Below are 24475 nucleotides of genomic sequence, written 5' to 3'. Positions count from 1 at the left end.
CGGGGAGCCAGGCCGAGGGTCCGGGGCCGCCAAGCGGGACCACGCCGGGGAGCCAGGCCGAGGGTCTGGGGCCGCCAAGCGGGACCACGCCGGGGAGCCAGGCCGAGGGACCGGGGCCGCCACGCCTGACCACGCCGGGGAGCCAGGCCGAGGGTCCGGGGCCGCCATGCGGGACCACGCAGGGGAGCCAGGCCGAGGGTCCGGGGCCGCCAAGCGGGACCACGCCGGGGAGCCAGGCCGAGGGTCCGGGGCCGCCAAGCGGGACCACGCCGGGGAGCCAGGCCGAGGGTCCGGGGCCGCCAAGCGGGACCACGCCGGGGAGCCAGGCCGAGGGACCGGGGCCGCCACGCCTGACCACGCCGGGGAGCCAGCCCGAGGGACCGGGGCCGCCACGCCTGACCACGCCGGGGAGCCAGCCCGAGGGACCGGGGCCGCCACGCCTGACCACGCCGGGGAGCCAGCCCGAGGGACCGGGGCCGCCACGCCTGACCACGCCGGGGAGCCAGCCCGAGGGACCGGGTCCTCCAAGGGGAGGATACAGCAGGGCAGGAGCCCTGTGGTTGCCGCCGTCCGCCCCGCCGCCTCCACTGATGGTACTGTTGGGGCTCCGAGGACGTAGCCCTTGGAGGGGGGGGCTCTGTCAGGATTGCCTGCAGCTGGGCTCCACACCGGAACCCAATCCTGACGCCCCATAAATGCCGGAAGTTTCCGCCCGTTCGGGGTCGCTGGCATTTTCGTGAACTCGCTGCACGAACTTGACCTAGTTTTGTTTTCATGTGTTTTGAGTTCTGGCAATCGCCACACGCCTACGGGTTAGTTTATGTTCGTAATTTAAGTTAAATTGTTTTCGGCCATCGCGCCATTGTTTATTTGTATTTCTTTATTGTTTGTTGTAATAAAAACCCCTTCCCAGAATGTCAGACCTCTGCGCTTCCTTCCCCCGTAAGTCCGTAGTCGTGACACCGTGTTTCTAAATAGGAAACCTTTTGTGAATTTTTTTTTGTTGAGAACTAATTTTGGAATTTGTTTATCTGTTTACACGTTTATGTGAATTCTAATTCTTTGGCAGTGATCAGGCAGAAATGACTGGTTGTTGGGTCCAGGTCCCACTTTCTAAGAAGTCAACTGTAGAAAATCCTTTTAGGAAGTAATTCCCACAACCTTCATTTCCCAAGGTCATTTCTTGCATGTCATTGAACAAGTATTTTAAAATGGTTTCTTTCTGTGTTTTTATTTATCCTGATCTTATTATACTAATGACCTCACCTTACTGATATCTGTGGGAATTTGAAGTACACCTTTTCACAGAACCTTCAATAACTGCAATGTATTTTTTTTTCTATCAGAACTGATTAAATGAAATGTGAAATCTTGGCAGGAAGGTTTTGATGACTGGATTAAATTTTAAATCAGAAAAAAGTCCATTACATATGTAGAACCAGGTTTGTACTATTCTTAAAATCTGAGAAATATTTGGAGTTCAAAATTTGTGGTGCTTATCATCAGCTTGTTCTTGGACTGGACTGCATTAACAGCTAATAAAGCACGGTTTCTGTGAACTGTCTAGTCTAGACCAGTTGAGTCCAAGGAGATTTAATATTTGATTCATGGATTCACTCTTTCAAACAATGCCTTTAACAGATTTCACTCTCCAAAGGCTCCAGTATAAAATCTTCATGAAAATTGTGCCCACAGTGTTCTATTAACATTCAGGTTGTGTATTGGGCAGTGAAGTGTGCTAAATACCGAGGGCTCTACTGATCTCAGCACAGAGTGGACTCAGAACTCCGACTACCAGCTATAGAGGATTTTATAAACGTCTTCAGTTGTTTCAGTGAAGCAGAATAAGCATCCCAAATGATAGTGAATGCATATCCATTATTTGGAGAAATTTAGAGTTAGAGAGTTTTCATCTAACAAGGTTTTACACATGTGAATAAGAATTAATTTAACAATGCCCCAATACTTTTAAGTCTGACTACAATTAATTCCTTTCTATAATACATTTCTTAGAAATGTTTACCCTGCTGAGAAGGATGATTTGAGCAGTGTGTGGACAGCATGTATCTGACCCTTCTCTATAATTCAAGGTCATTGGTCTTTGACAGGCAGAAATGCACATGAAATACTAATGAACCAAACTCCATCTTGAACTGCCAATTCCTGCCAATTACCTCCACTTCTGCATGGATTACTATGAAAATGTGACCTAATCTTCGTGTAAATTGCAACAACTGAAAAACTCTAAGTCTGGTGAAATGAATAAACTGTATCTACTTATTGTAGTAATCTGAGTGAGTGAGAGAGAAAGGAAGTGCATGTGTGAAAGCTCTGTAATGTGTGAAAGATCTGTCATTTTAATCTGAAGTACACTTTAACTGTAAGAGACAGAATGTAAAGAACATCCAATAAATCACATTGTAGAATTCTGTCCCTCACAGACCTGTTACTTCTCCTTTATGATGCTGTTCTATCTGTCACTCATTACCTGTATTGATGGCACATGTTTGAATGCGTTGAACATGTTGAATCTGTCCACACCTTCAAACAGTCAGACTCCAACCTCAACTATGGCCAAGAACAGAGAGCAGTCTCAGAACACAATGGACAAGATTGCACACCTGCACAAGACTGGGACGAGCCAATATACAGTAGGCAATCAGCTTGGTGAGAAAAGATCAACTGAACATTGAAACAAGAAAAAGTACAAGATCACTGACAATCTCCCTCAACCTGGGAAAGATAGGACTACAGTAACAAAGGCTACTATTGGTAACACACTACGTCATCATGGATTAAAATTCTGCACAACTTTGTTTCTTATTCTCTTCAACCTCTCTGCAGCATTTGACAGAGTTAACCACAAGACTCTCTTGTCAATCCTGAAGATGCTTGGAATTCAGGGCTCAGCATGGCAGTGGTTTGCTTCCTACCTTGATGAGCGATCTTACCAAGTGACTTGGAAAGGATCCACCTCTGCCTCATGTAGACTCTCCACTGGTGTCCCTCAAGGCTAGGTGCTAGGTCCTCTCCTTTTATCCCTCTCCACGAGATCACTTGGTGCTGCTATGCCGATGACACACAACTCATCTTCTCTTTTCCTCCCTCTGATCTACATGCTGCTTCCAAAATCTCTGCATGTCTAACCAACATCTCATCTTGGATGGCAGCCCATCACCTCAAACTCAATCCCACCAAAACTGAACTAATATTCATTCCAGCAGATTCTTCACCACATCAGGATCTTGCTATTTACCTGGACAACTCACAGCTCTCTCCTTCTACAACAGCCCGCAACCTTGGAGTAACAATAGACAACCAACTCTCCTTCTCAACTCACATCAGCAACCTTTCCCGCTTCATGATTCCTTCTCTACAATATCAGACGAATCTGCCCTTATCTGTCATCACAGGCCACCCAGATACTGGTTCAGCCTTAGTAATCTCACGACTGGATTACTGCAACTCCCTTCTAGCTGGTCTACCACCATCCGACCTCTACAACTCATACAAAATGCAGCAGCATGACTGATCTTCAACCTTCCCAAGTTCTCCCACACCACCCCTCTGCTACGTTCCCTCCACTGGCTCCAAGTAGCTGCACGCATCAGGTTCAAAATACTGATACTGGCCTACAAAGCCAAACATGGAGTTGCACCATCCTACCTCACAGCCCTTATTACACCTCGCACTGCACCTCGTATACTCCGAGCCTCCAGTACTGCTCGCCTGGTCCCTCCATCACTAAAGGTAAAAGGAAGACATTCATCTAGACTCTTCTCCGTCTTGGCCCCTTGGTGGTGGAATGAACTTCCCCTTGAGGTCAGAACAGCTCTGTCATTGAGTATTTTCAAACGGCAGCTCAAGACCTTCCTCTTTAGAGAATATTTAGATTAACTTGTAACGTTCTTATTGTCTAACTTATGTACAGAATCTGAGTAAATAAAAAGATTGTATTCATAGTTGAGGGTCCTAATGAACTAGAACTGATCACTTAACCGTTAATCTCCCTCAATCTGGAGCTCCAGATGAGATCTCACCTTGTGGAGGTTCAATGATAGGGAGATCGGTGTGGAACCAGCCCAGAACTATTGGGAGGAACTTTTTAATGGACCATAGTCACCAAGAAAACAGTTTGTGACACACCATGCTGTGAAGGACTGAAATCCTGCTGTGCCCACAAGGTCCCCCTTCTCAAGAAAGCACATGTACAGGTTTTCCACTGACAGGAAGTTGCCGTGATGAGGCATGGAGGCAAGAACTAATTTGCATGACTTTCATGGAACAGGAGCTTACTTATAACAATAACAGAAACATAAAATGTCCCAACGTGTACTAGACACAATATGCTTGGATTTTATACATTTCTACATCATTTACATACAATTAGGAAATCGATATCATAATGACATTAACAACCGGAAACCAAACTCTTCTGGAGCGGCACTTTGACTGACTGTTGAGTCAGACCCGTGACAACCACTGATCATGTAAATGATTTAGAGGAGGACTCAGTGAAATTGTTGTAGTCAGATTAGAACAAATTTACGCTATGTACTGTCAAATCTTGAGTGAGAACCTCCTTCCCTCAGCCAGGGTATTGGAAATGGTTTGGAGAGGATCTGCAAAGAGGAGTGGGACAAAAAACCTTATGATATGTGCAAGCTCTATGGCCAACTACAAGAAACATCTGACCTCTGTGATTTCCAACAATGTACATTTTGCAAAGCAAAAGAAAGAACTGTCAAAAACCTGCCAACACAAGTCAAGTTAGTTGTACACTGCTTGGATGTTTCATGTTCTGTAGACAGAAGTCTGAAATTGAGTTTTTTGGTTACAATATGCTGTGTTTGTAAAAAGGACCCTGCAACAATATTTCAGCTCACAGAGGAGGGAGAATGATGATTTGGAAAAGATATGATATCTCAGGTCCAAAATATCAAAATGATAAAAAATTTCAGCTTGAAGTAGAGTCCTTGACGTCAAGATAATAATGTCAAGGTGTTGTGTGATACAACAAGACAGTGACCTGAATCAGGACTTTGCAGTGTTTTTGGTTGCCTTGAGTTTAACCCAGTTGTTATGTTGGCGCGTGACATGAAAGTAATTTATTGGTGAATATACATAGATGGACAGAGATTTACAAGCAGTTACACAAAATCCTTGACCTTAGTCAAGACCTTAGGAAGTAGACTTGTTGTCAGAGATGATATGATATACGACCTCAGACGTATAAAAACATGTATAATTATAGATGTATGATAAAGGTCACATCTCCTGTGTTGTCACAGAAGTGATTTCACCAACAGGTTTCCTACTGTTTTTCCCCCATCATGAATAAATCACATCAATTACTGCAAACTTACTGCTATATAATTTGACTAACCATGCCACTGGGGACATACAGTAGAGGAAATAATTATTTGACCCCTCGCTGATTTTGTAAGTTTGTCCAATGACAAAGAAATGAAAAGTCTCAGAACAGTATAATTTTAATGGTAGGTTTATTTTAACAGTGACAGAGAGCACATCAAAAGTACCACAAATGCTGTATACATCGACTATGTTTCACTACATGTAAAAAAGTTTGTAATCTCACACTAGCATGATTTTTGTTTTCTTTTTAATAAATGGTAATTTTTACATTTCTATCTGCTACTTGAAATAGGAAATGTAATTTTTAATAGGTTGGCCCATCACTGAAATGTTAGCTGATATTATAATTTGATGTATATTGTCTGGTTTAGAACTAGAAAATTCTGAATACCCGAAGAGTGCTATACATCCATGACTGCCCTGAAGATCTGAAATAGCTTTGTGGGATGGAATGACCTTGAAAGTCTTTCTGCAACTGGTCCAGAGACTTTTGATCTTCAATTTATGGAAGTAACAGTTTGTCATGACCAAGGCGAGGAGACGAAGATGGACACTGAAGGTATAAACGAAAAATTAGGTTATTTACATAAAACAAACAAATAAATCAGTGCGCTTTGCACTGGACAATTCTCCCTCTCTGACTCCCCTCGGTAATGGCTCTGTGAAGCCAGTAAGTCCCAGCCATAATCCCCGTCATATCCAAGTCCTATACCTTGGCTTTGTCCACAGTCCCAGTTCACTGGGTGACATCACTGCCCGAGGGGAATCCCGAGGGCTGAGCAAGAGTCTGTAATGTGCTGTGTGCTGTGCTGCTGTGTATCACATGTGACAATCACTTCACTGGCGACAGCAGGGAGATACACACATACACTTCACATACCAAACTTGTTCGGGAAAGGGGAACGCCTTGGTCGAGGACGACTCTGTAGAACCATGGATCAGGTGGGCTTAAATAAGGAGCTAATGAAACCAAACCAGCCACGCCTGACACTTATTAGACCGCGAGGAGTTCTAATCCTGCAGTAGGACCCTTGGGGGGCGACTAGTGCAGGATCCCACAACCTGGAAGCCTACCACCGAGTGCACACTATGGGATGGGGACTTACTGGGAAATTGGTTGCACACTCGACACAACACGCACACACACATACACTAATTCTCAGGGGAAGTGGAGCCTGGGACGAACATGAAAAAGTTCACTTCTTTGCCAACACGTTTCTTCCAATAAGAATTTGACGTGTTTAAAAAAACAACATTTATTTTTATAAAGACTAATGTCTTTTTAAAAGTGCTCCTTTTTGTGCACTGTTCATTAGTCAGGTTTGTTCGTCTTGTATGAAAATCATATCATATTTTCTCAGCAATCATTGCAGATCCCGTTCAGTTTTTACTTCTTTATTCCTGCAAATAAATAGGCATCCATAATTACACAGAATGGGCAGAGACTTTTCTTTGCTACAGTGTTGCTGCAATGATCGATGACTCATGATGAGCAATGCATCAGAAAATGTTGATGTGCTCACATCAGTCGTCAGCTCAGCTCTGTAAGTCAGAGACTTGCCAATTTTAATCAGACCTTCAGATGATGCGACATCTTGTTGAAAGGAAAATAAATAGGATCACAATGGTGAGAATTTTTAAGATTTAAAATACTTTTCAGCAAAGTACAGCACACCTTCTACCCTGCAAAGCAAGGAAAGTGTAAAAGTTTGTGAACAGCACTGACAACCACTTTTTTTTTCAACCACTTTTTTTAATCTTAGATTGCTAATAGCATATTTTAATGTACAGCTTTTACCATACCATGCCAACTTTAACATTCAGTCCTAGGACCCAAAGTGCTGTACAGAGAATTGAAGAAGATAAGACAAATAAGATAAAAACCACAATCACATAAAAAAAAAATTAAGTCAACATCTTACAGTGAGTCGAAAGCCAAAGTAGAAAGTAGTGTCTAAAGTGGGAGTCTAAAAATTGAAAAGGAGAAAGCCTATCTAATAAACAAGGGCAAGTCATTCCACAGTCTTGGAGCTGCAGCATTAAAAGTGCAGTTTCTGTTTATGCTTAGTTTTTGACACACTGATCAGTTGATCATAGAGACCATTCAGAGCCTTAAAGACAAAGAAACTAATTTTAAAATGAATCCTAAAATAATGAACAGGTAACCAATGAGGCATGGATAAAACCGGTAAAATGTTTTTGTGAGCCAAAACACAGCGGCATTTTGCACCCTTTGAAGCTGGGTGATATAGGATTCACCACATGAAGATTGCTGGTACAGATTCCACCTTCCCCAATGCTGTGCCTTGGCTGGAGGTTAATTTGGAAGAAGGGCAGCTGGATAGAAGACAATTGCATAAAAACCATGTGATTATAGTTCCACCTATAGGTGAAGTTGCAGTAATGCACATCCGCTGTTTGGTGGACATACTGCATATACCTGACAAATCATAGCAGGCCATTGTCTCTTTAGCCTTATGAGATTTGCAACATATTAAAACAATTAATTGCAAACATATTGTAAGCATGTTGGATGTTTGTGTATTTTATTTTCATTTTTGTACAGCAATATAAGAAGCAAACCTGTTCTTCTATGTATAACAGGTAAAATTATAATATACTCTTCGTATGATTTCTGGATAAAATGGGCGTGGTCTGAGAGGCCTCAGGTGACTGCGGTTGGTGACTCATTACCTTGCGGTGAAGACAGTGAATGATAAGAAGTGAAGTAAGACAGTGTTATGCAAGGACAACACCACAAGAGCAGACTCAATCATTCATCATCAATCTACAAGGTGCCATAATCTACTACGTTAGATTCTGTGTTTATTGCATAGAATTTTTGGTATCATGCGCAGATTACCTCAGCTTTTATATGTTCATCTGAAGAAATCACACACGACACTGGTAGTTCAGCATGTGTCACTACTCACGTGTTTAAAGCATCTAAAATGATTCTGTATGCAGTTATTTTCATTATTGTGGTAGACATTGTCAGATGTTCATATTAATTATGTATTATGATGGTTTTGAAAAGAGAAGGATTGCAAGCCAACCAGCATGCAGGGAAGTGTGTTCCAAGTCAGATAGTCCTGTAAATATCTCATAATAAATATCTCATGGGGATGACTCTTTAAAAGAATGGGCACATGGACAAAATAAACAAATTGGATATTTAATGCCATCAGACAATCTGACAACATTTGGAGGGAAAATGGAAACACAGAATACTGTCTCAGTTGATCCAGACTCATCCACTGTCCAAAAAGAATCAGATTCCCAGTCGAAATATATATCGATAATTTATTGATCCAAAAGGGAAATCCCAAAGGTGACCAAAGTGCAGAGGGAAATGGAGTATTTGGTTATTTACTAAAATTTTATAATATTATTTATATTATAATACTGCTTAATGATTGTATAAATATTGTAGCATTCATATGCTAGTATAAAGAAAAAGTACATTGAAACATGTTAAGAATTAATAAGAAAACATCTATTAGTACACTGGGTGTGTCTTATCCCATGTTTCTACTATTTTATGATCATCAGGTTTATGATCATATCCTGTCAGATGTCTGTATTGTATGTAATGTATTAGGTGTTGTGCCAACATCATAACCTCTATCTCCCGCCACAGCACATTTTTGAAAAATGCTAAGAAGGGCACAGCTGAGTTACTGTAAAGAACATTTTATTTTAGTTAAAATGTTATTATGTACAAAACAAGTTTGCCACCGTGGATCATCCGGTCTGGTTGTCCACATAGTTGACTTGGCAAAGGTTTTATGCCGGATGTCCTTCCTAATGCAACCCTCCCCATTTACATGGGCTGGGGGCCAGCAATAAAGTGATACACTGTCATATGCATCACCAGTGGCTGGGTTTGTGTTCTTAAAATACTAATTGTAAAATAAACATAAGTAATTTTCACAATCTGAACATGTCGGTTTGATATGAGACGTTAAAGTAGAAGCTTATCAGTCAGTTCACAGCTCACAACAACATATTTAAATGTGCAGTGACCCTTTAAGCTTCAGATTAGATTGAATGTGATGGAGGTTTCGGTTTATTCCTGTGTGTCTGTGCGTGCGTGTGAGTGATTATTACGCTGTAGGTTTTTTTTTTTGGTAATTAGTGCTTATCTGTGTGAGCCTGAGCTCTGCTGAAAGTTAAGTAGCTCCCTCAGCTCTCCCTGCCACCCCCTGGGCCCAAGTCACTGCAGACTGTAAAGATCAAGCCTGACTGCCTCTCTTTTTGACGAGTGAGTGCTTAACAAGCTGTAGCATTAACGCTAGCATGCTAAATTGTATGGAACTTTTTTTAGTTTTTTTTTGTTCGGTGCAAGTTTGCACTAATAGTACTGGCACTATTGATTTCTTGTCTCTCCTCTCAGCCTGACAAAATACTAATGGAAACGGTCAATACGAAGCATGAACTGGAAGTTCTCACCCTGTCCTCTCCCGTCAAACACCCCCCCCTAAAAATAGCCACGCAACGTCCCTCCGAGGCTGCTGCGGCGGCACCGCTCTGCCTAATGGATGTAAGGCCCTGTGTCCTTCTTTGTTTCCCTGCCGCGCGTCAGACAGGCCGAGCTGCAGCCAGATCTGATAAGGCGCCACGGCGAAAACCGACACCCCTCCCTGCCGCCGCTCAGTCACATCTCGTTCAGGTATCCAAATAGATGCATTCAAAATTGAATGAAGGCCCAGCGGATGGCTGCGATATGAAAACGGGAATCGTGTTTATCTGGTGGCTGGATTGGTATATACAGCCCTCTGAATGCGGTGAACTTTACACCTTGCCTGCTATGTCATCTCCACCAGCGTGAGTTATTCCCAGGAGCAATAAAACCTTATGAAGAAAATGGCTCACCATTATCCCATTTCTGCCAGCAGTCATTCTTTCTCTGCATTGGCTCTGGCTGTTTGGAGCTTTATTGAATGTGACAACTAAAAATACGGATAATACGGTTCTTCTCTGTTTATTCCCCCCCCCTCCCTCCTGTATACCGGTGGTGAATCCAGAGCGATGGAACTGTAGCAGGCGGGCAAGGGCCAAGAGGGAAGAGTTCATGCGGCCAACCCCAAATCACTAATCCACAAGTTGTAGTCGGAGATCTGGCTGCAGTCGAATCAGGAGCAAACAGAGCAATATGGGCGATCTGAACACAAACCAACAAAGCACAGCAGGAGAATGAGATACCAGATGGGCAAAGAGACAAGGAAAGCAGTCAGACTGACAAAAAACATGTTATGCTTCACAAATGGCGCAGAGAAACAAGGGTGAATAGTGGTTGACTGAACATCTGACAGAAAAAGCGTGTCAAAGCTCTAGAAGTCTATAAATGGAATGAAACCCCAATTGGGAGTGGCGTGAAATTATGAATGATTTTTACTAAACAGGAACGTACAGTTTTTCACATGAAGCTAATCCTTTTGCAAGCTATCGCCCACCTCATTGGCCATAACATTAAACATTGAAATGTGGTAGACCATGCAGGATCCAAATCCTGGCCTTGTTCTTCCAGCTGTTGATTCAGTCTGACTACACAGACCTCACACTACACTCACACGTGGAAGAAGGCAGAAACTCAGCAGTACCTCTGGAGTAGGTGCTCCTTTTAGACTCTTTGAATGTTTTCGGTGGATCCTGTGAGTTGTCTTTACAACAACAAAAACCAAGTGGGAAAATCTGGGGAATTACGAGGTCAAGTCAACTACTTTTATCGCCCTGCGGCAAGGCAGAGAAACCTACTGAAAGAGACCACTGCCATCGAGGAACGTGGTTGCTGTGAAATAGAATACATAGCGTGCACACCTCTGTAATATGGCAAGATAATTGTAAGTTGTGTTGTGCCATTGTTATATTAAATGATACGTTCCATGTAGAATTTAAAGGCTAAATGTGAAATATATGGCATGTATTTGCAATGTGTACGAGCGCAACGTGGAGGCGTGCAGTACCTCGCATCTGCCACGTGGTGTCGCACCAGAGCTAAAACGAGCGGCGGTCTCCGCCGCCGCGCCGCCGCTCCTTCCACAAAACGCGCGGTGTGTACGTGCGTGTGTGCGTGTGTTAGCGTGGTGTGTGTTGGGTGGAAAGTGAGCCCGGGATTCCAGCTGAGTGCTTGCTCTCTCTCAGCGTGTGTGTGTGTGTGTGTGTGTGTGTGCTGTCATTATTATTATCATCCAGTCTGCTCCCAGCCTCAGAATGGCCAGATTCACTCAGACTGAAACAAGACGGCAGCAGCAGCAGCAGCAGCTCCACCACCACCATCCACAGCAGCAGCCCCATCCCGCTCACACCAGCCTGGTTTTCACCGGACCGGGGGCGCCGCCACTCCTCCTCCCGCACCAGCACCAGTACTCCCAGGTCCCACTCCCCAAGCCCATGAACGGGTCCGAATCCATCTCCATTCACCCGGAGAGCGGCACCATGAAAGACCAAGACGCCATAAAGCTGTTTATCGGGCAAATACCGCGGAACCTGGAGGAGAAGGACCTGAAGCCCCTGTTCGAGCAGTTCGGGAAGATCCACGAGCTGACAGTTCTGAAGGACCGATACACCGGCATGCACAAAGGTAACGAGCCGGCGTGGATGTGCGGTGATGCGACGTTTCACGCACGCAGCCTGCGGCGACGTGCCTTTTATTGTCTGTCGGTCCGGTGTCCAGATGCAACAGTGGAAGTCACGGGCGCTCCAAGCAATGCATCTTCTCCTTTAAATTTCTTGTTTCTTGGAGTTATTGTTTATTTCTTTTTGTTGTAGTTGTTGTTGTTGTTTTTGTTAAGCGTAGTGTGACATGTTTTTGGGGAGCGTTCCTCCACAGTGACGTAGGACCCCCCCCCCCTTCCAAAATCCTCAGATCCACCCTTTTTTTGTCGGCTTATTTCTGTTCGTACACTTATTGGGTTTTATTTTGTCCCTCGCCGCCTCAGAACCGAGGTCGGTTTGGATGGCGGATGCATTTTTAAAGAGCCTTTCCCACTGAAAGTCTCCAACGAAAAGCACGAGAGAGAGCATGACTTATTTATTCCTTTAACATCTTCCCATGTGCATGTCTCGCACCCTGGGCCTGCAGCTCGTTCATCTATTTATTTTTACGGACACAAAAGCCAATAGAGAACCAAACTAATTCCACCTGTGAGTGGCTCCTCAGCAGATGATTGCAGTTTATATGCAAATATGCTAGCATAATAAAATGATATATATCTCATCAACATGCCAATCAATCAAAAATTGTTATCTTAATATTTCCATTGGTTTTGACGTTACGGAGCCCACCAAGGCAAAGTAAAAAAAAAAAAAAAAAAAAAAAACACAGCACAGACAAGGGACATTTAAAATGATCTTACAACATCTGAGCAGAATCCTAAAATTAATATTTGCCGCGCTACTCCACTAATTTTTGAACTGAATCGGCAAAATTGTAACTGCTCCCATGATTATGAATCATTCACATTCAGCGCAAGAACGTTTATTCATGGTGGGTGACCATTAATATACATGCATGAATCTGTTCATGGAGGAGAAAAAAATGACTAAATTATAGATTTTTCTACAATTATATCACCAAATTCATACACTGGATTATTTATATTGCTCCTGTTCAACCACGAAGAAAAAGAATGGACAAATAATACCACATTTGGCACTTATAGCATGCGGTATAAATGTTGGCGTCATGTTTTAAAATGTTGCTGGTCATGTTATTTACAGCAGGTAACACCTGTAGCTGTGTGAATCGTTCAGAGGAGATTATTTTTGGACTGAAACATGAGATACAAGGACTGATACTCATATTATTATAATTAGTATCATAATTTATGCTGTATGGTACATGGGGTTACCGTAACACATTTTACGAACACATATAAGCACACACACACACACACACACACACACACACACACACACACACACACACACACACACACACACAGCAAACACTCACATATTAATGTCTGGCAGCGTTCTTGCATTGCTTCACCAATATTAAGCTGGTGTCAGGGGGATCATTGTGTTAATGCATTTATAAATTGACTTGAGATATTGCTGTAGACCCCAACCAAGGAGAGGCCCATTAAATCATAGCAATAATCTAATGAAATATTTATCCAAGTTTTATTTTTATGCCCTCCCTTTTGTGGGATGCCCGCGTAACAGGAGAGCTGAGAATATAGGCTGTGCAGGTCGGCTGGAATCAGGCTAGAAGGTTGTCGGGGGAGATCACACCTGGAACGCCTTCCTTCGCCCATGAATATCGAATTAAATGGATCTTATGTCCATAACTGGTCACTTTTGCATAATTTTACATCATTATGTACATTAATATAATGTTATATTTCACTGTTGCACCAGATAGTCAAGGTTTAGTGGGGAAAAACACATACGTACTCCACCCTCCGCATGCACTATATCCATGTACCCTGTTGCTAGTGCCTAGATCTCCAAGAAATGGAGCACATGTGGCACGTCTCCGAATCCACCAAAAAAAAACAAAAAAAAAAAAAAACACAGACAGGCCATCCCCAGAAACTGATTATCGTGTCAGCACTGGAGTCGTGAATTCTGCACAGGCGGCTGTAACAGGGACCAAGACTGTCTGCCGGATGTAAAGGTCTACATGTTTGTGCCAGCTTATTTACTGTACATGGGTGGGACGTATAGGTACTTGGATTCCTGATTTATGCGTAAAAAACAGATTACAACGGCCCCTCTCCATAGCTGAACTGGTTATTGTGGCCATTTCAGAAATCACTATGCAATGAATATTTTTTGATTTTGTTAAAATATTTTGGATATTTTGCTGTAAAGGTGGTGGTAGAAGTGCAAATGTAATCATTAAGGGGAGGCTTCTAGTAGGAGGGTTAATATGAATCGGAACTAAAACTTGCCATGTGAGACCTTGAGATGAGATGAAAATTGAGTTTTTTTTTATTGCACAGCAGTGATTAACACTGCGCATCCTCCAGACATCCTGAGGTGACTCCCTATACCAAGAACAGAGAGGATGGTAACATAATGTAACGAGGAAGCATCTCTGCTCCAGGGCCCAGAAAGCTCATAAAACGCGAGTGGAAAATGGATGGAGTGAGGTGTTGGAACCTCTTGGAGGGAGGCATGCAGGAGACCAGGGAAAAGATTTATTTTCGAGCTAGAGTTTTCTGCCACAGGTGCTCTGCAATAACTTCAGGTGGTTTAGGGAGCAGAAAAAGAAAATGCTTTAATTAGAATTTTTTCAAAAAGTGGGTGAATACTTTTTAACTATAGAGAGAGAGAGAGAGAGAGAGAGAGAGAGAGCAAGGTCGTCAAAACATATTTTTTTCTCTTCTGACATTGCCCAGCCAGCCCTTTCACTTACTGACAGACCTCATGATTTATTTAGACATAATGATATTGCCTCATGTCTGGCCAGTTAGTAAGGCCACCAGACCCTATAAATTTAATAATAAACCTTCATTCAGGCAACCGGCAGAATGTCTGTAAATATTGTAATAAGCAACAAGGTTTCCTCATAAAAATTGCAGCGCATCTCCAGCTTCTGACAGGAGCAATGGGCCCGGACTACAGAATGAGCTCGTTTTGGCTCCGGCAGGCATCTCCTGTAATTCGCCTTTTAATTCTAATGCTGAATTTATTACACGTGCACACACTTTTAAATGCCCAGGCCTTTTAGATTTATAGATTCTCTGAAGACATCGGTGTCCATTAAAAATAATTTTCATTCAGCTATTTGTGTGCTCTTACCAGAAAGATGGTCTTTGGGACGGCCCATATTAGCCTGAAAGGCACCAGTTCTTGGAAGTACGGCCAGTATTAATATGATCTGAAATACAAATGTTTGGTTTAGATATCCTTTTAGGTTAACACCAATAAAGATTACTGTGGGGCCCTGATTTGAAAAGAGATTGCTTCTTGTAATTCATGTTTCATTTTTTTGCTTACTTCAGATTAAACTCAGGCTTATTGCTGTCAGGCATTTTTGTTTTGCTCTGCGGGGCTCTTAGATTAAACAGATTATTCAGGCCTGACATAAAATATTGTATTTGGATTGCATTCTGGCAGGTTTAAAGCCTTAAATAAGAAGCCATAACCCATAAATTGAAAAATATTTGTGAGCACATCACAATGTCTGTCAGTTGTGGCTGAACTTGGAATAAATGTGGTTCCTAATGCTTCTGAAAAAAAAAGGTTTGGCTCTTCAAGGAAACGTTCCTCTAAAAATGAGTTCTGTCTATCAAGACCCACAGGAAGCAGTCCCATAGTCATATATGAAACCTGTTCTGTTTTACGTGGAATCGTTGATGTTATTGATATGAAGATCATTGTACAAGGGAACTATCCATGGTGCTGCTGTCCTTCCCTGGGACTTCCACCATGGACAGTGTCCTGCTGTACTAATGAGTTCTGAAAAGAAAGCTTCCCGAATTGTAGCATGTGGAACATTATGGACAAGAGAGATCTTAATTTGCAGTTATTATCATTGTATTATTGTTTTCCTTAATTTGGCCTGAAATAAACTTGTAGAAGTTGGAAGGCTTGTAGAAAAAGAGAAAAGATGTTTTTCTTCAAGACTTCACTGCTTTGTCAAGTATTTTGTGGTGTATGCTTTAATATTTAATATTAAGTAACTAAAACTGCAAATTCTGCATGCCAATGAGAATAGAGTGGAGGCAAGAGACACTGGGAGTGTGAGGGTTAGCAGGATTGGCTGGCAGGAAACAGATAAAATGACAGATAACAGATAAAATGGGAAAGACGATAACATTTCGAGATCTTTTGGTAAAAAAAACCCTCTTTCATTAAACCAACAGAAATAAAAAGAAGCCTCTGTTTTGACATGGTCTGCTTCCTTAAGATCCCCCACACAATAGCCAAACAATCACAGATTCATTAAAGCTGAATGAGAACGTGACAAAGGAGCTGGCAGTTCTCACGGATCAAAGGTGGACACAGCAGACGAGTTACAGAACTGACGCTGTTTGGAGAGCGAGGGAGCGATTCTCACTACCAGGCAGGCGTCCAATGGAATACGACAGCTTGTTAGCGAGAAACGAAGGAAGCTCATGGCCAAACGCAAAATGTCTTCCTCCAACTCCATCCTCATCCTCATGGCTTCTTATACCATCTAACAAGTCATGCATCATGGATTGAAGTAAAAAAAAAAAAAGCACAACTATTTTGATGAGTGCCAAAAACAAATTAAATATATATTGGTGATCTTTATTTGCACATATGAAGGATTATCCTCTTGGCAGTGGAAAGAGAATCTTACCCCCTTATCCGGTCCGTAGCAAGAGCTCCTCCTTATTAATCGGGATTTGGATTTAGTTGATAAATGAAGAATCGGTAGATAAAAACTGATATATCATATTGATAAAAACAAACAAACAAAAAAACAGTGTCTGGACATGTCTGTAAGAAGACCTAATGGAAGGACATCAGCACCTCAGCATGATGGCGTCCATGACTGCTCGGTTTTATTTCATCGGTGTTCATTTCCTATAGTATGTCTCAGTTGGCTCGATACATGCTGGCTTTTATAGACAGCCTCATTTCTACCCTTGCTAGACTGTATCAGTCCTCTGCGTGTTGAAGCTGGCACCATACAGTCGGCAGCCCCGCCACAGTAACATTGGTGGCTTGAAGAACAGAAGAGCGCCTCGATGAAAAATGACGATTTTTGTCGAGTCTCGGTGGCGAACCCTCATTTAGAGCAGGATCGCATGCTTCCGCTGTGTCAGTCTGTGCGGAGTCTGACAAGCCCGAAGTCTTCGGCTCGCGCACGTGCCGCCGATGAGCGGACAGAAGGAAGATGACTGACAAGCACGATGGATGAGCGGACTGCGGAAGATGAAGCGGGTGTCAGCGCCCCTGAAACAAATGGAGGCTTTAAACCCGAGGCGATCCTAGACTTGTGCTTTCTGCACTGCCGTTGTCTCCTTGACAGGTTTTGAGCCATATCCACTCCATCGGGGGGCACGGGAGGAAAACAAAGGGATTTAGTGCAGGGTGGGTGGTGTAGAGGGCAGGTTTGGCAGATGTATAACATAATCACCTCCTCAGAGCTGCTGATAGATGAAAAGCAGGCCCTGCCACCTCCCGTCTCCTACTCCTGCTGCTAAAACCGTTTCCTTGCCAGTCACTAATGCTGAAATATTAACGTGGACGGGACTGGTGGCGGTGATTGCGTTGACTGGGAGACGGGTTCGAAAAATGGGGGGGGCCATCGCTGGGGTGTATGGAAATACACGCTGCTCAGCAGGGCTATAAATAGAAATCTGTGGTATTTCTGAAAATAGGTTAAGCTGCCATCTCTGCACTGCTGGCATGACATCACTGATTGCCTGCCAACCGTCCCCTAAAGACGGCTCCCGTACCGAGGAGCTGGAGGGGAAGGGAGCAGCTGTCGCCCCCAGTGGGAGCCGCTCCTCTGCCTCTCATTGTTCTGCCTCCGCCATCAATTCCACCCCGTGTAACATTAGTCAAGCACTAAACGCTCCTCCGCATGCGATAAGGCCCCACTGCACTCACCCGCTTCTGATTGGCTGGTAAGTAGTGCAGATGCGTATCGCGCTCAGATTTGGCCGGTGTGGTTAATAAGAAATGAAATGCAGGCATTTTCTTACACTGTTGTGGAACCGCCGAGAGCGCCGCCGTGGACTGGACAAAAGTTTTTCTTTTTTACTGTGGAAAAATTCATGTTTAGCAGTCGCTGAACATGAAAGAATGACATGTGTAGCTCATCGATCCTGACGTAAACTCTCGTAGGCGCTGCCTGTAGTCGTGCTCGGATTGAACGGGACATTCGTTCCAACTCCAGGCAAACGCTGACCCCGCAACTGCTACACAAAAATGAGAGCAGAGTACTAAACTGCGTTGTGCTTCTACACAGAAGTAGACATGTACACGCTTTGTGCTTTCTGAAAACAGTTCTTGAGACAAAAACAAAAATTTGATTCAGAATCTCTTGAAAGTAAATACGAGGGAAAGTCCTTGTTTGAAAGTATGATGCCGCAACATCATAAATTGATATATAAACTTCTCATCTTATAGTATAGCACAACCTCAAGTGTGTTACTGTTGGATTAAAATGTTCGATTATTAAATCGAAACATCTGAATACTATTTTTTTCTCTACTGAATTGTCTCTACTGAAAGTCATGAGTGAAGGATCCATCATACTGTACATCTCGCAGCGCAGCTATTTTGCCGGACGGCAGTAGATCTACTCGCCGAGACGGTCTCCTGGTGCATTCGGATGAATCAGTCCGACGCCGTACTCCATAGGGGCGCCCTCGGCCGCGTGAAAGGCACTTGGGCTCGCGACTCGGAGCCATGCTGGCGCGGTGGAGGCCGGGCTCAGTTAAAGGTGCCCGACTTAATTAAGGTTTACAGGTTACGCTAGAGTACTGCTTATATTACAGGACTCATTACGAGATAATTAGGCGGGGGCAGGAAAAATATTGTTGTCTGAACAATGAGTGAGAGCACTTTGGTTAGACTGCACCCCCCCCTTGCGAGCGGCAGGGCACTTGTTATGTCTGAATAGATTGGAGATCAGGGATTGGCCGACGTGGGGGCGATTAAGAACTGCAAGGGCTGCTCCGAGACCCGTTTGATTATCCTTCATATCCAATCTGGACCACCGAGCGAGGCGCCTGGCACGGATTCAGCTAATAATCACATTGTGTCAGAGCTGCTGATGATGCGCGTTTCAGCCCAAATCTTCCAAAAGCTTGTCATTTCCCCCAAGTGTCCGCTGCCATAAAATGAAGTAAGCAAGCAATCTTGCCCTGGCGATGACATTTCCCTGCATGTGGAAATGAAGTACGAGGTGATGGGCAGAACCTGTGTCAGAGATGGCTGGCTTTTTTTTTTTTTTTATGAAGTAAATGCCATAGCAGGGGGGGAAAGTTCATGCTTTTTCATTACGCTGGGCCAGGCTCCTCTGGGGCAGAGAGAGATAGAACGATAGAATGAGATCGGGAGTGTGAGAGAGCTCGGGAGGGTGTGACAGCAGAGGGAGACAACGGCGATGAAGAAGAGCAAGAAGAAGGGGTAATAATGGCCGAGGCCCGGTGAAGCAGCGGAGGGACCCAGACTCTGTGGCCAAAGGTTCCTGGACCGGATACACAGTGGCGGCAGTAAATAAGCCAGCAATCGGGCTGCTGTCTGAGTCAAGGCAGGAGCGGCACCTTCAATTTGTGCTCTTTAATTACTGCCATTTCAACACCTTCCCAGCAGCCCATGGGTCAGCCCACTGCAGTCTCTTCAGACGTTACAAAGCACTGAATGCAGCTGACTGGTTCATGTGGTTGCCTGGTAGGGTAGATGATGTGGTGAACGGGTTGGATTTTTTGATCAGAAGGAGCAGAATATCATTTCTCTACACCGGTTGGCTTGCTGCTGTGTCAGCAGGGCCTTGTTACAGTCCTTCTTCTTCATCTTCTTCTGTCTTTTTTTTTGTGTCGTGTTTCAAACTATTTCATCATACTCTCAGATTTCTGGTATTTGGTATGCAACAGAGTGCCCCCAATTTGTACGTGTTTGAATTCAAATGATGAATACGCTACAGCTATTGCCTGAGGGTTGCAAATTTGCACCCAGCATTACATTTGAAAGTATGGTTTAAAACACCTGTGAGATATGTCTCTTGTATTTGTATTTTGTATTATTACTATTATTATTAATGCAGCTACTGATTCTTGATCCAAAATAGAAATTTCCGTAGTTAGAATGTCATCTCCTTGATGGACTGATTTGTATGACTTCCATTGGAAATCACTACAACAGGACTACTGGGGGACCGGGGAAGCACGAGGTGGTGAGGTAGTGAAGGGGTCATGACCTGCACCTGCCTCACAGTTCATAGCCACAGGCGGTCTGAGGGGCCTCCGGAGCACAGTGCATGTGGCGGGGAATCAATACTTAAATTCTTGTCAGTGCCACTCCCATTCACCATCTGGGTCTTTAAAGGTCACCCCGTTGCAGTTATCAATTTTGAGGCTGCGCACTGTGGGAGTCACGCTTTATCAATGCTAACATACAGTTAAGGAAATTTCAGGACGCTCATTGCAAATCTTCTGGGTCTTCTGAGAATGTTAGGGGGCATTGGAAAAATAATACTTTAAGAATACTGGTTGAGAAAGTGAGGGGTCTGATGTGTCGCATACATATTTAAAAAAAAATACCCTTGTTAAAATGGGAACCCTTCCAACCTGATTTTAGTTAGACACAGGTGTTCGTTAATGGCCTAATAATGGAAAAAATAATGTGAAAGCAAAGGGAGTTGGAATGGAGTATTTCTGGAAGTAGCTGCTCCTGGAGCAAGGCTGGGAAATCCTGAGCTGGGGGATTGAGGACAGCGATCTGATTGGATTATTCCAGGGAACTGATCTTCGATTTTTTATGCCCTTCCATGGTTTATTTGAGTTTGAGTTTTGGATCATTGCTGTGATTGCTGAAATTCTTTTTTATCCGCAGTTGTCTGGCAGAGGGCTGCAGGTTTGGTTCCAAAATATCCAGCTATATTGAGCCGTTTGTTATTCACTCTGTGCTGACCACAGGCCATGTCCCAGCTTCAGAGAACCAGGATCTTAAAACAGTGTTGCCTCTACCAGACTTGACTGTATGCACAATTGTCCGATGGCTTTACTTTTGACTTTTAGACATCATCCCATGTGGATGTTTTTTGTGGGGCAGCATGCTAAATGGTTGTACTGTGGAGAAAAGAGCATTGTCCTGCCATTCAATTTCATGCAGCCCTGTTAATCTCCTAACATCCCTAGGACCCCTCACAGGGTCCTGACACCTGCTTCTTGTATTTATTCCATGTTACTTTGTTAATCTAATGAAATTACTGAACGTGAAAGAATAGCTGTCTATTGTTCTGGTTTCTGGAGAATTAAAGGGATTTAGTTTACCATTTGCCTGTTGGTCGCCTCCATGATTAGCTTTCTCCTTGCTCATTCACTAGTTTTGAAATTATGTCCTGATCTGCCACTCTGGCAATGGCAAACTTTGTTCTTCTTAATTATTTTTGCATGATTAAATAAATCCATGACTGCATGACCTAAACTTTGTTGTAGGTTTTTGGTCTTATTCTCCTTGTTTTACACTGCAGGCTATATAAAGTCCACATCAGAGCTGTAATCGTCGCCCGGCCCAAGCCCAACAGAATTCAGTCCGAGCCCGACCTGTAATGCTGTGCGGCGCATTTAAATAAATGACAGTCACACAGTCAGTGTTTCTACTGCGCCATTTCCATACCGCCATGATCCTGTGAGCTCTTGCAATGTTCAGCTTTTTAAAAGCCCGGCTCTCTTCGTGCACGCTTCGGGTGCTCGACTAAGAAGGAAAAGAAGCGTGCCTGTTTAAAATATAATTTTCAGCTGCTTTTTCTGCATTTTTGCATTTCTGTTGTGATAATTAAAATGCGTCACCTGACGATGGTGGCTGAGAATTACAAATCAAACGTTTAATAAAACAAATTTACAACATGCAAAAAAAACATACCAATCAGCAAAACATACGGAAGGGACAGGTACTATACATCGGATGTTCATGTTTGCTGACTAAGCTGAGCCGACCCGAACCTGAATAAATTGATAGGAGATTGAGTATGAAGCTGACCCATCCTGGGCCAAGATCTACAGCTCTAGTAACTAAAGCATACAGGATAATACAGAGTTCTGATTATCCATTGGCTCTGTTATTGTTTATACATTTAATGTTCAGAAATATCATTTTGGTGACCTCAGGGCAGATACAATTCTGCACTACCACTGCGAACTCTGACCCAGCAGACCCCAGGTTGGGAACCACTGCTCTATACTTCAGTTATTCAGGTCAGGTCAGTCTTTTCTTCAGTACCACTGGCAACAATTTCAATATCTTGCATACATTCTTGCATCAGTTCATATTTGTGTTGCCACAGAAATCCTGGATTTCTGGAGTCTATATTTTCATAAATATTAAAACTATTCTTTTCCGAATCCAAAAATAAGTTCCATAACACTATGAAATGGATTCGTAGTGAGTTCTGAAGTTGTGACTGTGATCCCACTGCGCATCTTTTTTTCAGTCTGCCCTATTTACTTTGTTTTATTGGCCCCAACATAAGTAATAAGCATCTGCTAGCTACTTGACTGCTGACTGAATGGCGTTGCTTAGCAACAAACCAGCAACTGGATCATAAATGAATGAATTTGCCCTTCCGAAAGTCGGAAGTTTATCCCTAAAATTGTTAGTGCCTTTAATCAGTGTAATAGGCGTTAAGGAATGTTTCAGTGCAATTCCAGTTTAGATGTAATAGTAAGAATTATTTCTGGCTGTCTGGGTGGCTGTGGTGTCTCTTTGTAAGGCTGGCGGTGTGTGTGGTAATCAGGCATCAGGAGGTCACGAGTTTGGCCACCCCCTTTGTGTTCAGGGAGCCCTGCTGTCTTTTCCTGCTGCTCCACCCCACTGTATTCGCCCCCACCCTGGCCAAACAAAACCCCCTCAGCTCTCCGGGTTGTAGCCTCCTTGTCAGAAGGGCTCAGTGTTTCTTCTCAGCTCGGCAGCAGCGCGGCCTGATCTATGGCAGTGGGACTGTGGTCCAGCATGCTCGGCGGATCAGACGGGCTCCCCGTAGTAGAAAATAGACTGTCTGTGTTTAGCCTGTCTGCAGGGACTTTCCGCGGCGGCCCTGCCTCCGTCATTGTAAGGGACACTTCCCCCGTCTCCCAGTGCGCCCCGGTTGTTTTCCATGACTGACACCGGCTGAAACTAAGTGAGGTTGATGGGGGAAACCCTTGGGTGCGGCACCCCAGCATTCTCATTGTCCTGTTCTGTTGGGACTGTTCTGTTCTGCCAGTGCCTGCAGCAGTGGTGATTAGCTCCCAATGCAGATACAGGCATATTTATGTTAATATTCTGCCAATCTGCAGTATAATACATTTTTTGTTTTCTTTCAAACATCTAAACTTCAATTAACATTAATTCTACATTGAACACTGAACGCAAAACAATTAAACATCTAACACTGTTGTCTTAATCCATTTTGTGAACCATTTGAGAATGAATAATAATTATAATTTTTTTTGCAAATATGGCATTAATCAGCTAAATGTTATGTGTGGTTGCTGGTTTACAGTTTTAGACTGATGCTGATGTGGTCATCAGCGCTGACTTTGGCTGATGTTAACATGTTGGCCGTCTGTCTTCTCTTCCAGGCTGCGCCTTTCTCACCTACTGCGCTCGTGAGTCAGCCATCAAAGCCCAGAATGCTTTGCACGAACAGAAGACATTGCCAGGGGTAAGTCCTCTCCGCCCACTATGTCCATCCAATAAGCGTTGTGGCGTTGTGTTGAGTAGGGGGGTTTGTGTGGTTCTCAAGTCTGCCTATGCATTCCATGTGTGCTTTTGATGCACTCACATCAGATGCAGAACTTGTTCTTGAATTTATCTCTGCTGTTTGTAAAGGGTGCCGAGCCACTCTTAGTAACTTTAGGAAAAAATTTAAATCAACGTGAAAAAATAAACACGTCTCACCCAAAGGAGTTTTTTTTTTTTTTTTGCCTCGTCAAGCTTTTTTTTTTTTTAAATTGTGCCGAAGATAACAGCCAATAGGGAGAGTGGAGAAAAGCAAAGAAGAGCAAAGTGCCTTGATACAGGCTGGCTGGCTCAACGTGGAGAGATCAAAACCCCGGCAGATGAACATCAACGCCGGGCGGTTAAACCAAATCTCTGGAAAAAAAAACGGGGAAATTTTTTTTTTAAAAAGACAAGAGGAGACCATGCCCAGCCAAAAGGCACATGTTTCACATTAAAGATGCAAATACAGCGCTGCTAACTTTGAACATTTCTGGCACTTTCTTGAAAAACAAGTAGCTTCTTTTTATCCTTCAAATTTGCCAAGCTTGAAGCTTGAGGGCTTTTTTTTTCTTAAAGAGCATTTGAATAATAGAAGGGAGAGAGGGGGAAAAGTTGTTCTTTGAGAGAATGCCAAGGGATGTGTTGAGGCCAGACTATAACTGTGTTTAGCAGGGCGTTAAAAAGAGGGTTTCTCGCAGAGCTGATTTTGCGCTGCCAGTGCTTTCCGCGCGCAGCG

The 24475-nt window shown here is 43.5% G+C and overlaps 1 protein-coding gene across 6 annotated transcripts in view; it reads left to right on the top strand.

The window, feature by feature from the left end:
* Window positions 1-11469: 11469 nt before the first annotated feature.
* Window positions 11470-24475, top strand: part of celf5a (cugbp, Elav-like family member 5a) — a 148908-nt gene continuing 135902 nt past the window's right edge. For all 6 annotated transcript variants that reach the window (XM_029001940.1, XM_029001939.1, XM_029001938.1 and 3 more), the window contains exons 1-2: window positions 11470-11959; window positions 23598-23680. In XM_029001940.1, coding sequence (XP_028857773.1) covers window positions 11590-11959; window positions 23598-23680 — 453 coding nt within the window. In that variant the 5' untranslated portion in view covers window positions 11470-11589. The remainder of the gene's footprint in view (window positions 11960-23597; window positions 23681-24475) is intronic.

Source organism: Denticeps clupeoides, chromosome 13 (assembly GCF_900700375.1).
Source record: "Denticeps clupeoides chromosome 13, fDenClu1.1, whole genome shotgun sequence".
Classification (NCBI taxonomy): Eukaryota; Metazoa; Chordata; class Actinopteri; order Clupeiformes; family Denticipitidae; genus Denticeps; species Denticeps clupeoides.
This window is presented reverse-complemented; position numbering and strand designations above follow the sequence as displayed.